Here is a 16,638-nt window from a genome sequence, read left to right as displayed (position 1 = left end):
GGCTTGTATATGCTGCAGGGTTGTATATCTCGGATTCAGCCGGATCGGACCACTATATTATATAGCTGCCATACAAACGGCAAAGTCACGAACAGTGACTTTTCTCAATAACTTCGTTATTTTCTGAGCTATTGTCGTATTAGGTAGTTTATTACACCTATAAACGACTGTGCCAAATTTGATCAAGATCGGGTGACTATATCATGTAGCTCCAATAGGAACGATCGGTCGAAAACAGTGATTAGTTAAAAAACTTGCAAGGGTATACAAACTTTGACGCGATCGAAAAATAAAATAATTATTTTTTTAATTTTTTTTGAATGACCATATGTTCAAATCCTTATATTAATTTAAGTTAGCATAGTTATTGTTAGCGTTTTTTAATTAAAATTTAGATGGAGCAACAAAATATAAATTTTAGAAAGCTGAAAATCAAAAGCGGTATTGTAGCAATGAACCACAAAAACAAAGCAGGGTGGAGTGGCTGCTGTTATTAAAACAAAAGAGTGGCAGATCCAAAAAACCATTAAGAATGCTCTTCACAATGCCTTTCCCTTTTACGAATTTGCACGGAACAACATAAGCCACTGGTTAACCTGTGTTTTTCTTAATCAGAAGTTATAATAAAAAAATCAAAAAAAATGAACCCAAAATGGGAAGCAGCCAAGAATATCGTTGGCATCAAGAGAAATCACTTCGTACAACACTGAGAATAAAATAAAAGTAGCGCGAAACGCCTCTTCATACAAATCGAATATCGTTAACATAATATATGCTATACATATGTTGAGCAAATACAATTTGAAAATAAATTTACATATCTTTTTCTGTTACATCAAATTAATAGAGTGTTTATTAGTCGTTAACACCTCATGAATATCCCTTTAATATTTGCGTTTGTATTAATAGCTGAAACACTAATATATTAACTAAACTTGTACTTTTATGTAAATACATTAAAAACAGTTCTGGAAAAAATGTTGTGTGAAAATATTCAGAAATCAAAATTCTTACACAATTCGCAGAGTTTGGCGATTGTTAGCAATGATGTCTAAAGCCATGTATATTTGATGTCGACATATAAAAACAGCAGGCCCTAAATTTTTTTTACTGTCGATAGTACTCTTAAAATACTTAAAAAATATCAAAGAAGCTAACATCGGCTATGCCGAAGTTTATATACCCTTGCAGTCCTTGGTAATAATAATTTTACAAGTTTGTTTTCTGTAACTCAATTCATCAATATACAAACAAAACAATTTTACTCTCTATTTTACGATTTGATCTTCTTCTTCTTCCCTCATTCCCAAAGCAAAGCAACGCACGCATACACATACAGTTTATGTAGCGTTGCGTCTGTGTGTGTATGCATGTACTCTGTTGATGACGAAAGACGTAGTAGACAGCAAGCAGCGCTGCCGGCAGAGCTGGGAGCAGAGCCGATTATTACATATATTGACAGTAACTTGTGTTATATTTATCCGATCACATTCAAATTTTGGGATCTGGGGTTTTATATCCAATATTATTACAATTTTTATGAAAATGTTTCTTCCAGTTCTTCTAGAGCTATATGATATAGTGGTCCGATCCTGATGGTTTTCATACTTTATTTTTCCCGGGCAATAAAAAACGCCGAAAAAAAAATTTCAGCCCGATAGCTCTTAAGACGGCTGAGTAAAACGCATATGCACAGACGGACGGACAGACGGACATGGCTATATCAACTCAGCTTCTCATGCTGATCAAGAATATATATACTTTATGGGGTCGGAAACGTCTCCTTCTGTGCGTTACAAACATCTGACCAATTTTATAACACCCTCTGCAAGGGTATAAAAATGTTGGTGCCTTTTTGGTCTTTTTAATATGATTTAACAACTTTGAAGTCAAAGCTTAAAGACACTGCTATTTTTTTCAACACAGCTGTAGCTATAAAACACACATACGATAAAGAACCAAGTATAGCTACATGTAGGCCTAACATTTTTCCAATATGACACAAGAAAACTTGCAAGGGTATAGAAACTTGGGTGCGGCCGAAAGTAGCCCCAGCCCTTTGTTTTTTTTTTTTTGTTGAACGTTGCTTACTGTTAGATAAGATGAGTTCCCTGCACGGTGTCGTCATACAACTTTCGGGCAGTTTTCGGGTCGGTTTTTTGAAAAATACGAATCGCTTGAATTTCTTTGTGTTCGATGAATGTTAGGCATTTTCGGTGAAATATTGAATGGTGGTAATTTGGTATGCCTTCCTCCTTGAGGTTAATCCAACAATTGAGGTTTTTGCACAACGTGCAGGATCAGTTCAAACAGAGTTGTTGGCTATTGCATGCCTTTGTGGGATGATCTATTCTTCCACAACGACGGCATCGCATTGGGTGTGGAATTTTTATTATCTGGTATCCAATATTAATCTCAGTGGGAAGGTTGGGTGTTAAAAATGTGAGAGAGAATTTTGCTTCTTTAGGACTTTTTGAGCTTCAGAGACGTTTTGAAAATTATGTTATGTTCTGATGTCTTCTTCGCTGATGTCTTTCAGTTTATTGGAGTATATGACAGAGTTGTGTTCCGTTACTTCCACTTTGATTAGATAGTAACTAGTCTTATGGCTTGTGGGAGTGATTTTGTTTTAGTTACTTTTGTGACATTACGTAAAGTTTTGCATTCGCTACTTTCTCCATTACAGATGTTGACTATTTTTTTTATGATTAAAACCAGCAAAACATTTACTAGTGAATCGTTGCTATTTTTTGAGACATTCTTTATTTGCCTATTGATTTTCGGTCGTTGCACTCTTGTCGGGGGTATACAAAACTTCGAAGCGGCCGAAGTTAGAAGTGTCCAACGCATAGAAGGAAGCATTTCCATTTTAACATTAATATAATATTAATATAGCATATTAATTTTGGTTTGAAGTGTGCATAAAAGAAAGCATTTCCGACCATATAAAGTATATATATTCTTGAACAGCATGACGAGACGAGTTCAAATAGCCATGTCCGTCCGTCTGACCGTCTGACCGTCTGTCCGTCCGTCTGGATCAGCGCAAACTCCTCCCAGACCGTAAGAGCTACAGAGCTGAAATTTTGCATGTAGGCTTGTATATATTGCACAGGTTGTATATCTTGAACTCAGCCGGATCGGATTACTATATCATATACTCCTTTACAAACGGCAAAGTCACGAACAGTGGCTTTTTTCAATAACTTCGTTATTTTCTGAGCTATTGTCGTATAAGAGAGATTATTACGCCTATAAACGACTATGCCAAATTTGATCAAGATTGGGTGACTATATCATGTAGCTCCCATAGGAACGATCGGTCGAAAACAGTCACTTTCGTCAATACCTTTGTTACTTTTAACGCAATTGCTTTCAAATTAAACATTGGTTAGTTAAATTTATCTGTTAATGACTGTGAATTTGATCAATATCTTGGTTATTTCCTTTGGTAAGATTGTAGGCCGTTCTTTCGCAAACATCAGCCTTTTTAGATAAAACGTTTTTCCACTTTGATGGATAAGGGTAACGAAAGAGTTACCAAAAAAGTTGCAAGGGTATAAAAATTTTGACGCGGTTGAAGTTAGCCCCGCCCCTCTGGTTTTATGTTGTTTTTATTATTAATTTTTTTTTAATCAAACCTTGCATTTAAGCCGACTTGAGGTAATATTTCAAAAGATTATTTCATATGTAACACAAAAATGTGAAGAAGTTGACTGTATAGTTATTTCAAAAACCACCAAGTTCTATCATAAACGGATTTTGTTTATTATTATTAATACCATTGCAACTATTCCTGCTGTATATGATGCTTGCCTGGAGGTCGAGAATGAGATACGGTCATTTTTTAAATGACTAAAGGACTAAAAATACTTTGACACCTTTAGGGCAGGTTTTAACAAACTCCAAGCGGAGTTTAATGCGGTGGAGACTCAGGATCAGTCTTTGGAGTGTATCTCTACCTCTAGATCCGCCAGCGTCTCTTATCGTCCCTGACCCGTGTCATGCACCGTCTACTCCCAATTAACAGCAATTGATATCGTTCAAGAGTCCGGTGGTGAATGCGATTAGTAAGGAATCACCGGTATCCCCTGAGAATGATCTCTCAAAAAAGATGCCAATTGTAGTGTCCGATGTGTCCAGGCAATTACCCATTCCAATGGAAATTGCCGATAGTTTTAAGGTATCGAGGGCCCCGTAAACAGGTTGCCTGCTACAGTGAGTGACTTGTCCAACGTTGCTGCTGCGGCTTACACTTTGGGACCGCGGCATATCGTTGGCATACCACCAAAGAAACATATATTTTTTCTACGCTAGACCCGGTTGTCACATCTGAGGATGTAATAGCCTATATTTGAAAAAAAGGTAACGTCTCGAATATTGCGGTGGAAAAGTTTAAATTTTCTTATTCTCGGGATATTTCGTCCTTTAAAGTTAGTTTTTCTGCCAATATCTTTGACCTTATATGTCGAGAAGATGTTTGGCCGAATCATATAATAGTGAGTATACAGTACTCAGTACAGTACACAGAGTGTACAGTATCTGCCCTGTACAGAAGAAAAATCGGCAACCGATTCGCCTGCCAACAACAACAACTAACACTACTCCTACTCGGACATTTCGTCCATATACTCGTCCATATATTTCGTCCTTCAAAATAGGTGTCTCCCCAGATTTTTTGTCCAAATATGTCATAAAGATTTTCGGCCGGAACACCTTATTGTAAAAGAGTATACAATAAAAAAGGAAAAATCGGCCTCCGATTAGCTTGCTACCTGCCTCTGTGAATAACATTCCTAGATAGTTAAACTTTTGACTTTCATATTCTTGCCTTTACTTGGCTGAGACCTGATACTGCCGATGCTTCAATTTTTTACTTAAAATATTTAATATGTAGACATGATAGGACTATCCGTAATGGTGGTGGTGTTTTGATTGCTGTTGATTCAACGTTCTCGTCTGAAATGGTCCAGTCTTTAATTTACTTGAGTTGCCTGGTGGACCCTCTCTGCTACGTATTAAGGTTTTGTGCAGAGACCCTATGTAAGCCAATACTTAAGTTGTTTACACTGTCCGTCACATCTTCCGCCTTCCCGTCTATCTGGAAGGAATCATATATTATTCCTCTTAATAAAAAGGCGGAAAAGTCCGAAGCCTCCAATTATAGGGGTATTTCTAAATTGTCTGCCATACCCAAAACATTTGAGAAAATAATAACACCTCAATTGCAGAATTTTTGTAGCTCAATTATTTCGTCATCCCAACATGGGTTTAAAAAAAAGTAGATCGACAACGACTAACGTATTAGAATTTACATCTCACTCGATCAAAGGATTCAAGACTGCCGTGCAAACTGACGTCATTTATACTGACTTCAGCAAGGCCTTTGAATCTGTTAATCACACTCTGGTTTTCTAAGACCATCCAAGTGACCTCTCGAGTACCTCAGGGTAGTCATTCGGGTGCATTGCTATTCACTCTTTTTATAAATGATCTTCCATTGGTAGTGTCACATTCTCGTGTGCGGATGATGTTTAACTTTAGCTCAGTTTAAAATCGCCATCTTGCCTGCTTCAATCCGATCTTAATGATCCTCAAAGTTGGTGTAAAACCAACCTATTAAACCTCAACGGCTCTAAATGCAAAGTTATGTCTTTTGCACTCCATGCTTAGCAACTTATTATACTAACGACACTGCGTTAGAGCGGTTAGATATTATCAATGACTTAGGTGTTCTTATGGACCATAAATTAACTTTTAATCCTCATATTTCTGCTACAGTTAGTAAAGCTATGAATGTTCTTGGGTTTGTGAAACGATGGTCAAAAGAGTTTGACGATCCGTACACAACCAAAATTCTGTATACTTCTTTAATCCGTCCTATCTTAGAGTACGGATCTTGCATATGGTCACCTCAATATGAGACGCACCAAAGTAAAATTAAATCTGTTCAAAAGCAATTTCTGCTTTTTGCTCTTCGGGGTCTAAATTGGGATCGCAATATCAATTTGCCATCATACTCCAGTAGGCTTCTTTCAATCAATCTTCCTTCTTTAATTAATCGTACAGTAATGCTTGGTGCTATCTTTATTCACAAACTTTTAATAGGTCAAATAGACTCTCCTGAGCTATCTGTACCCCGTAGACCTACTAGAGATTCTATTCCTCTATTCTTAAAACACTGTAGTTCTAACTATTCTTTGCATGAACCTTTTCGAGTCCTATGTTCTGATTACAATCTTCTGTATCTCGTAATCAAATCAGAAGCATCTCTTTCCCTTGTGAAAACTTCTATTTTAGCACATTTAGCTCGTAATTAGCTGTAGTTAATCATATTTTTAATTGTTTGTCCGTTTAATTTGTATTTGTCCACGCGATCGTGCCGTCCGATATGCGGCTGCGCCCCACGGTCGGTCGGGCGGGAGGTGGACAGCGCTCTGCTTGGGCTCGCGCGAAACAAGCTATGTCCTGGTGTCGTATGGGACACTTGAACGTACTTCGCATAGTACACGTCAAGGTCCAGACAAAAAAATCTAAACTTCCTAATCTCTATGTAGATAGTCTTTCTTTTAAACTCAACATTATAGCTTTTATGGAGACGTGGCTAGAGCCTGACATTGCTGATGCATCTTGTTGTGAAGAAATGCCGAAAGCTGTTATGTTAAATTGAATTTAAAATGTAATTTCGTAGGCTACACATAATTTAGCTATAAGAGCATGTGATTTATTAATGTTGTAAGACACAGTGTTGTAAGACACTAAGAGGGTTAGTGTAGAAAAGCTATCACTTGATATCGAGCTGTGAGAGAAAAGCGTCAGTAAAATTCGCTATTAGTTTTAAGTTAATTAATATGTTATATTTCTTAGGAAATAAAACTCCTCCTCAACCATGTTTGGATGAAATTGGTACCAGGGGCGCTGGGACCGCTCCCAGAGTTATTGGACCCGCGTCCAGAGTTATTATATCGGCGGAATTTATTAATATATATTATCCAGGGACATGGATGTTAATTTCAACTCTACTACCTCCTGGAGTTGTCGGACTTTATCCATAAACATCTCCTGGTCGCATTCCCGCGCGACTTTCCTTAGCTATCATCAAATATCTCTGACATGTTCGCCTCTGCTTCAACGCATACCGACTTACTAGTGCCTGGTTTTTCTGACTCTGCTGTGGCTATAATTTTGGCAACTATTTTTAACACTTCTTCATGTATTTTATTTCTGAAATACTGACGATCGAAAGTCCCATGCTGTAGCAATTTGTTATGATTAGGTATCCATCGATTTCGTATCTCTTTTTCCTCGATCACCTTGTTAGTTAAGTTTCTAGTGTCTAAGGCTTCTAACTGCTTTAATCTTGTATGCAACTCTAACTGCTTCCCTAACAATTTGTCAGCCTTATTAGTGAACATTTTAACTTATGCGTACATTTAGATATTGAAGTAATTATATAATGATAATAATAAAATATGTAGGTCGATGTATGTACTTATAACTATAACCTTCCTTTTAACTCTGTCTCGCCTCCGGTCGCCTTCTTCGTCTTTGCAACTATCGTGTTGCCTTGCTGCTTCTTTGCAATTGCAAATCTAAAACTGTTCGAGTTACGTCAGGTGTACCCCAAGGCAGTCATCTGGGCCCACTGTTATTTACTCTGTTTATAAATGATTTGCCTTTGGCCTTGGCTCATTCACGCGTGCTCATGTTTGCGGATGACGTCAAGATTTGTTATTCCTATAATGATCCTTCTTTTTAACAGTACTTGCAATCAGATCTCGATGCGTTCTGTGATTGGTGCCACGTTAATAAATTACACCTTAATGCCTCTAAGTGTTCTTTTATGACTTTCAGTCGTTTGTCTCCGTTCCTAGCTCATTACTCTATTAAGTCTGTTCTGTTAGATTGTGTACCATCGTTCAAAGACTTAGGCGTTATGTTTGACCCAAAACTTTCATTTAATGTTCATATTTCTTCAATTGTCAATAGAGCATGCAGTCTTCTTGGCTTCATTAAACGTTGGGCCAAAAGATTTGATGATCCCTATGTAACAAAGGTTTTATACACTTCGTTAGTTCGCCCTACTCTCGAATATTGCTCGCCAGTGTGGAATCCGCAATATGATGTTCACCAGCTTAGTATTGAATCAATACAGAAGCAGTTCCTTAAGTTTGCGTTACGCGGTCTTAAATGGGGCCCGAGTCTTCGCCTACCTTCTTATTCTAGCATACTTCTTACTAATCTTCCTTCACTTTACAACCGTAGGCTCGTTTTTGGTATTCTCTTTTTCCATAAACTAGTCAACGGCGAAATCATTTCTTCTAATTTACTAGATACGCTATATTTTTGTGTTCCCTCACGTCGGACTAGAAACTTTTTTCCTATTCACCTTAGTATATGTCTGACTAACTACTCTCTTCACGAACCTTTTCGTGTTCTTTGCCAATCTTTTAACAACCTTTCTCACCTAATTTCTCCTCATATTTCTGTCACTTCTCTTCGCGGTATACTTTTTAATCATATACAGCGAAACCAATGATAATATTCTGGACTTGGATTGGCTGCAACTCATCCCTGACCACATTGGCTGTGACTCGGGGCATAGCTGGCATCTTATGCAAATAAAACACCTCCACCGGGTCGGGGATGTTTAGTTGTGTATATAGCTAAGCTATCTTTTTCAATTAATTACTATCTGTCTTTAGCTTAAGCTTTTTCGTCGACTGCTGTGTTAGTTGACGTAAATAAATAAATAAATAAATAGTCATCGGTTGTTCTGAAGTGGCTTTCTTGGTTCACAAATGCACTGACAAAAGAATATTGCCAGATGACACCAAATACAATGACATTGAAAAATATCCAAATATGTTGATAGTGCTAGAAGATTCGTAGCATGTTCGTAAAACTGCTTATTGTTTAAAATTTTTGTAAATATTTACTTAAGCTACTCGGGCCCAAAATGCGCCAAAATGCGCCTAAACATCGCGCCTTGGCGATTTATTGAGTAGTTTTTTTGTAAATAACAAAATAAAAATTATGTTTTCAGCGGGATTATAGCTAAAAGTTGCTATTTCCGGCTAAAAGAAGCTGTCAAATTTTAAGATAGTGTTGCCAGATGCCAAATCACGGATACCCGAATACGCGGGCTTTTTGAAACTTTTGTTCGCACTATTCTCAACAAACGAAAATATTGTCGAGTTTTCATTCTTTCTTGATTTTAGAGAACAAATATAGTTCAGAATGCAATATTCGGCTGCCAGATTTTAAAATTCAGAGTAAAATATTTGGCTGCCAGGGCGGTCAAACAACGCGACAAATAAAAAATAGCGTTTTCTACCATTTTCAACACCGATTTTTTCACTTTTCACTAATAGCAAAGCAATCCAAAGGAAAAAACTTAAGCTATTAACAAATTATTTTGTTAACAATTAATTACAAAAAAGTAAGGTAAATCCTTAAAAGCAACTGAACATCCCTGTACCCGCGGAGAAGTTTTTTTTTTTGCATAATGCTTGGTTTTGGTTGTTATTTTAGATTTTAATGTTATTAGAAAGATTGTTAGATTTGTCTTTTGAAAAAATTTCTTGTATCAGCTCTTCAGTGGGTTGCGATGAATAGAATTTGTGATCTGTATGAATGTTACAGTCGGTTTTTATGTCTTCTGGTACAGATGATCGTGTGATATTTATTGGATGGAATTTTAGATGCATTTTGTCCGGCGTGTGCAGCCATAAATAGGGAACGCCGTTGTGGCAGTGAATGAGTTCGTTTTGTTTCAAGACAACATATTTTGGTTTGACTTGAATTGTCTTGCTGATAACTGATTTCAATAAACTTCTATCGGGTGGTTCTTGTAGGTGGTTGTTTTTGGGCAACACCCAGCACACCTGTTAGTGTTTTTGGTTTTTAAAGATTTTTTTTTTTCTTTGTTCTTGTGTTTGATGTCCGTTGTGTTTGAGTAGCAACTCTAAAAATACGATTATCACCGTGGAGGTTAAATTGGTACTGCCATTGGTCTTATAATTTGAAGACAGTTTCTTCATTTGGCGCATGGAACAACAAAGTCCGCGATATTACTTACTTACCTCATTTAATTCAGGGGTACACAATACGTGTGCCCGCTACGACGGCACGCCAGTCACAGAAAATTTGGCAAGCAGGAAAGACGTAAAGAGGATAGAAAAAACACAAATGTAAGATAAAATAGACCATGTGAGTAATTTGAATTAACATTGAAATAAAGATATCATCCAACCGACCTAACCGATCGATTTGCCCAACAAATTGTGCAACTGAATATAGCATAACATAGAAAACCGGCTTTTAATTGTTTGGTTAGAGGGCTCGGGATATATGTTCGATCTCGCGACCCTTTTTGAGCTATCACACGTCGACAATATGCGTGTCAACATCCTGAAATATTTATTTGTTTGGCTCCAGAAAGTTTGAATATTTCTAAACCACGTGGATTGGAACGGAATCTTCCCAAAGCTTCCTTCTTAAGAGCGACCTCCGCAGACGATTAAATGCCGGCTCGCTGAGATAGAAAAAGAGAGGTAGATGGTGAATTGGATTGGAACGGAATATTCCAAAAGCTTCCTTTGTGAGATAACCAATATGGATGGAGTACCAGTTGAACATAGCGCTGAGAGTCAAGAAGACGGCGCTGAGGCGACTGAGAATGGAGCGGTCTCAAGTGACCGCTTTACAATATGGTGTGGCCTATTGTACCTTTCCTTCAGGCGTTCCCAAGCAGTGTTGTAAGCCGTGTCAGTTATCGCCAGATGCCGCACCAAGTTGGCAGCATCATCGACGAGCAGTGTTTTCATGTGATGAAACTTTTGAGTGTTGATTAACTCCCTTTTGTTGTGTTCCGTACTCCCGTAGATATCTTGAAAAGCTGGCCACTCTGAGTAGAGTCAGTAAACCGTTTTATTTGAATCTTCGGCAATTCGACGCCTTGCTCGAATGCCGTCGTGTTGTTTCCCGAAGTCGAATCCGAAGCAGCCAACTCTTTGCGAGTGGTCATCGACAAGTTTGAACTGCTCTGGTTTGCAGCTAACTGTTCAAAAAGTTGTTGTTGTTGCAGCAAATGAACGATGTCGTAGTTATATGCCGTCGTCAGACAATGATGCTTGTTGTTGTACTAACCGTTGTTTTCCTAGAAGTAAAGAATATGCCTTTAAGTACTTCTCTTCGTAGGTCACGTGATCGACCTCTGGATCCACTTAGCCGTTTACATATTCCAGTAGGGCTATGGAATCCCCAGTTCCATTAAATTCCCTCTACACGGACTGGAGTTGATCCATCCGAGAGGCTACCTCAGTAGTTGATGTAGATTGGGTTCATTCCGTCCACTCCAAAATTCTTATGATGATGGCCTTGAGTCGGCTCCGACGACCCACTAATGCTTTTAGTTCTTTCATTGCAAACAACTATTCCAGAGTAATAACACAGCGAATTTCCCAATCGATCCAACGAAATTCGAACGAAAAGCACCTTATTCGAACGAAAACCGATTCCCTTATTCGGCTCGAATGACCAAATATGATTAAGTCTAGCAGTGGACTGTACCTTGAAATTAATTGGATAATTTCCCTTTGTGATTCTTTTCTACTTAATCAGTTGAGTGCCAATTTATTACTGAACAAAAAGAGAAAAAGCGCCGACCCAGCAGTGCGCAAATATGTGTGTACAATGCTTATGTTGTTATTATTATTAATCGATTCTTATAACTACACGTGAATTATCGATAAACGCAAAACGTTTAAAGTTAATTTATGGTCTAAAAATACGCCCAAATCATGCATGCGCATAACTGTGCGGGAGCCACCTTACTATTTAGTAAGGATTTATTACAGAAATTATTTACCCAAATGAGAATCCGTTAGAATTAGGAAACATTACAAGTTCTTTATTTGATACTTAAGAATAAATGCAAATCAATTTGTGGTTGTTACTCTGTAGCTAGCTGCTACCAGAATAATTCTTTACGCTGCCGCCCAGAAGCGCCAAAGCTCCCTAGCTGGCCCTAAGTTGCTAACGCCGCGCGAATGACCGTCTAACGGTCGCACGCGGATCCGGTGTCACCGCCTTGGCTCTTGCGCAAGCGGTTGGTATGTCTGCTTCTCCATCCTTTCTGCTCAGCCAGCAGTTTGTGTGAGGGGGCAGTTTGTGTGAGGGGAAGAGTGGCCTGATGTTTGTGGGCACTCGCGGAGTTCATGGTGTTAACTTATATATAGTTCATACGGTCGGAGATGCTTCCTTTTATGCTGTCATACTTCTGACCAAAATTACTATACCCTTTTTGCAAGGGTATAAAAGTATCAAAGGATTAGAAAAATTCCAAAACTTTTCGAAACAAGCATGAGTTGAATTGAAAGCAATGGCAAAAAGCCGAAATAGGAACTGTTCACAGCAGCATGCACCTTGTATGTACACAAGAAACTCTTAATACTGCCTCTTTTCATAGTATTGCTTTAAAAAAAAGATGTACATATATATACTCATAATATAAGAAAATAGAATTAGAGTTCGGAAACAAATTATTCTTTTAGATTAAGTTGATTATCTGTTTTATTTCAGATTTTTATGCCAAATCAATTTAAAATATTTTTTATTAATATTACAGGATTCTCAAAACACCTACTGAAGATATTTGGCCAGGCGTCACTTCACTTCCCGACTATAAGAATACTTTTCCTCGTTGGTCAACAAATCAATTGACTAACCAGCTCAAAAATCTCGATGACAACGGTATAGACTTAATTCAAAAAATGCTTATCTATGATCCAGTACACCGTATTTCGGCCAAAGACATTTTGGAGCACACCTTTTTTAAGGGGTTTCAAGCCGACTTGGTTTCCTAAAATTGTTTAGAAAACAAATAAATTGTATCCTTAATATTTGAAATTAAAGATTTATCACATATATATTCTGACTTTTTTGTCGATTCTTAAATTTTATAGTTTTGAAAAAAGATGATGGCTTTGTAGCATTATTGCGTGTGCGAACATGAGGCTGCATTCACAGGTGAATTGATTTATTTTTCAAATGGTTTAATTTTACTCTGGCTGATTCTTTAATTTTATATGCTGATCTTTATTTTGGAAGCAATTAAAAAAAATTAATGTTCTGATTGAGATGTTTTTTTTTGCACTTTGCAACGTTTACCAATTATTGCAATTTCGTCTATTTTAATAAGCAATTAAGATTTCATTCAACAATATAAAATCCATAAAATTCGAAAATCAATAAAATTTATATGCAAATGGTGTTTTTTTTAAATCACTTTAACATTTAACATTATTTATTGTTTATTACTAAAAAATTGTGAATTCATATTAGTTATAAAACACTTTATTGCAAGTAGAAATAATTATAAATATACGCATACCATTACATAACCAGAGAACCGGAGCAAAATTTGGCTGCGCCGAAATACGTACAGCCACTAACTTGAAAAGGGAGGAGAGTCAAGTTCTCGAAAATCTACATCCACTAAATAGACTAGTTTCATAAAGTATATAAAAGATTTATGAACTAGTGATTTGTTGTATCCAGAGTATAACTACCACCCAGCTTTGGGGATGTATATGGAGGTACCTAATGGCATGTTCACTATAGAGAAAAACCTGTTGAGAATTTATTACAAAATAGTAAGGTAAATCTTTAAAAGCAACTGAACATCCTTGGACCCGTAGAGATGTTTTTCTTTTTTTGCACAATGTTTGGTTTTGTTTGTTATTTTAGAAGGACTCGGAGGAGTGAATGTCCCAATAAAAGTTTATAATCTTAATTCCTGTAGCCTTATTTCCAACTATTGCATCTTATGAATCTTATGATTGTTCAGTGGAACTTGAAAGGATACTTTAATAACTATGATGAATTTAGCATTCTAATTAATAAATATCGACCAGACATTATATGTCTTCAGAAGACGCACCTACCCCACAATGCCCACAACACAATTTGCCCAAAGCAATAAATTGGATATTTTACCAATCTTGCTTCCAACTTAACAGCAAAGCAAGGTGTAGGGATCGTTGTTAGGTGACACCTACCCTACTCGCTTATGCAGAATTCGGTTAACTCAAATATTTTACACTATTATATTTTACACTAGCAGATGGCTAGCTTAGACCTGGATATAAAGTTAACAATTGTCGATTCATATATCCCATATTGATCTGACATTTATCTCTCCTTCGCTCTACCCTTTCTGTAAGTGGTCAGTTATAGATGACCTGCACGGCAGTGATCATTTTCCAATTATGCGTGTCAACATCCTAAAATATTTATTTCGTTGGCTCCAGAAATATTCGCAGAGCTTGAATATTTCTAAACCACGTGGATTGGAACGGAATCTTCCCAAAGCTTCTTTCGTGAGAGCGACCGCCGCAGACGATTAAATGCCGGCTCGCTGAGATAGAAAAAGAGAGGTAGATGGTGAATTGGATTGGAACGGAATATTCCAAAAGCTTCCTTTGTGAGATAAGCAATATGGATGGAGTACCTGTTCAACATAGCGCTGAGAGTCAAGAAGACGGCGCTGACGCGACTGGGAATGGAGCGGTCTCAAGTGACCGCTTTACAATATGGCGTGGCCTATTGTACCTCTCCTTTAGGCGTTCCCAAGCAGTGTTGTAAGCCGTGTCAGTTATCGCGAGATGCCGCACCAAGTTGGCAGCATCATCGACGAGCAGTGTTTTCAAGTGATGAAACTTTTGAGTGTTGGTTAACTCCCTTTTGTTGTGTACCGTACTATCTAGATATCTTGAAACTGGAGTGTAGAGTCCAGTAAACCTATGGATCCACTTAGCCGCTTACATCTTCCAGTAGGGCTATGGAATCCCCAATTTCATTAAATTCCCTCTACACGGACTGGAGTTGATCCATCCGAGAGGCTACCTCAGTAGTTGATGTAGATTGGGTTCATTCCGTCCAATTCAAAATTCTTATGATGATGGCCTTGAGTCGGCTCCTACGACCCACTAAAGCTTTTAGTTCTTCCATTGCAAACAACTATTCCAGAGTAATAACACACCGAATTTCCCAATCGATCCAACGAAATTCGAACGAAAAGCACCTTATTCGAACGAAAACCGATTCCCTTATTCGGCTCGAATGACCAAATATGATTAAGTCTAGCAGTGGACTGTACCTTGAAATTAATTGGATAATTTCCCTTTGTGATTCTTTTCTACTTAATCAGTTGAGTGCCAATTTATTACTGAACAAAAAGAGAAAAAGCGCCGACCCAGCAGTGCGCAAATATGTGTGTACAATGCTTATGTTGTTATTATTATTAATCGATTCTTATAACTACACGTGAATTATCGATAAACGCAAAACGTTTAAAGTTAATTTATGGTCTATAAATACGCCCAAATCATGCAAACTTTTTAGAAGTTCTAAAAATGATGAACCGTTTTTAGTCGTTGGTCAGATGTTTGTAACTCACAGAACGAAACATTTTTTGAGGCCATTCGATTTTCACTCACGTTAACGTAAAAAAAGTTTCACTGGCACTCGGTTTGACACTCGCGATTGGTTTTAGAGGCGGTCCCTGCTCGGGCGCCAGTTAACTCCCGCATAACTGTGCGGGAGCCACCTTACTATTTAGTAAGGATTTATTACAGAAATTATTTACCCAAATGAGAATCCGTTAGAATTAGGAAACATTACAAGTTATTTATTTGATACTTAAGAATAAATGCAAATCAATTTGTGGTTGTTACTCTGTAGCTAGCTGCTACCAGAATAATTCTTTACGCTGCCGCCCAGAAGCGCCAAAGCTCCCTAGCTGGCCCTAAGTTGCTAACGCCGCGCGAATGACCGTCTAACGGTCGCACGCGCATCCGGTGTCACCGCCTTGGTTCTTGCGCAAGCGGTTGGTATGTCTGCTTCTCCATCCTTTCTGCTGAGCCAGCAGTTTGTGTGAGGGGGCAGTTTGTGTGAGGGGAAGAGTGGCCTGATGTTTGTGGGCACTCGCGGAGTTCATGGTGTTAACTTATATATAGTTCATACGGTCGGAGATGCTTCCTTTTATGCTGTCATACTTCTGACCAAAATTACTATACCCTTTGTTCAATGAAAGACGTTAGTGTTTCTTGAAGTTATTAAATGTTTATTTATATATATATCTAGGCACTAGCACATAAACCAGTGACTAAAGGTTGTCGCAACCAACACATAAATTGGGTGGACCTCGGAGTGAGATTACAAAGGTAGAGATGGGGGCCAAAGACACAGCGATGCACACCCGATGTAGCTACAATTGGTATCTGATCTTACTAAGAATAATGCATTTCTTTTATAGTACAAAATAGCGAGCTCACCAGTGCATAGTTCGACATAGTGTTAGGTCAGCAATGTACGTTTTTATTGATTAACTAGGTCTTTATTGTTTACTGCTGACCATATCAGATCTACTTATGATATAATCGGGTTACATACTTAATTGACATACATTTCTATTTGTTCTATATTATAATTGTCTTAATGTTAGCTTATCTTATATAATTAAAACACCAACATATTCCCGGCCGTTGAACACCTGTTCAACGTTATCCAACGTTGACCCCAAAATTGCTGGGGGCTGGGCTTACTGCAGCAGGAGTCGGTATGGGATTGACG

At 37.8% G+C, this 16,638-nt stretch overlaps 1 protein-coding gene and 1 long non-coding RNA gene across 4 annotated transcripts in view; one reads left to right on the top strand and one right to left on the bottom strand.

Annotated features, from left to right (window-relative positions):
• The window catches only part of LOC111519665 (cyclin-dependent kinase 1), a 74,557-nt gene extending 61,617 nt beyond the window's left edge, over nucleotides 1-12,940 (top strand). For all 3 annotated transcript variants that reach the window (XM_023181478.2, XM_023181477.2, XM_047013044.1), the window contains one exon: nucleotides 12,632-12,940. In XM_023181478.2, the coding sequence (XP_023037246.1) occupies nucleotides 12,632-12,869 (238 nt within the window). In that variant the 3' untranslated portion in view covers nucleotides 12,870-12,940. The remainder of the gene's footprint in view (nucleotides 1-12,631) is intronic.
• Nucleotides 12,941-13,343: 403 nt separating this feature from the next.
• LOC124461542 lies at nucleotides 13,344-14,655 on the bottom strand. Its single transcript, XR_006955131.1, has 2 exons — nucleotides 14,516-14,655; nucleotides 13,344-14,422 (listed from the first exon to the last, which is right to left on the bottom strand). It is a non-coding gene; the product is annotated as an uncharacterized LOC124461542 (long non-coding RNA).
• Between the last annotated feature and the right edge of the window lie 1,983 nt (nucleotides 14,656-16,638).

This window comes from Drosophila willistoni, unplaced genomic scaffold, assembly GCF_018902025.1.
Source record: "Drosophila willistoni isolate 14030-0811.24 unplaced genomic scaffold, UCI_dwil_1.1 Seg531, whole genome shotgun sequence".
NCBI classification, from domain to species: domain Eukaryota; kingdom Metazoa; phylum Arthropoda; class Insecta; order Diptera; family Drosophilidae; genus Drosophila; species Drosophila willistoni.
This window is presented reverse-complemented; position numbering and strand designations above follow the sequence as displayed.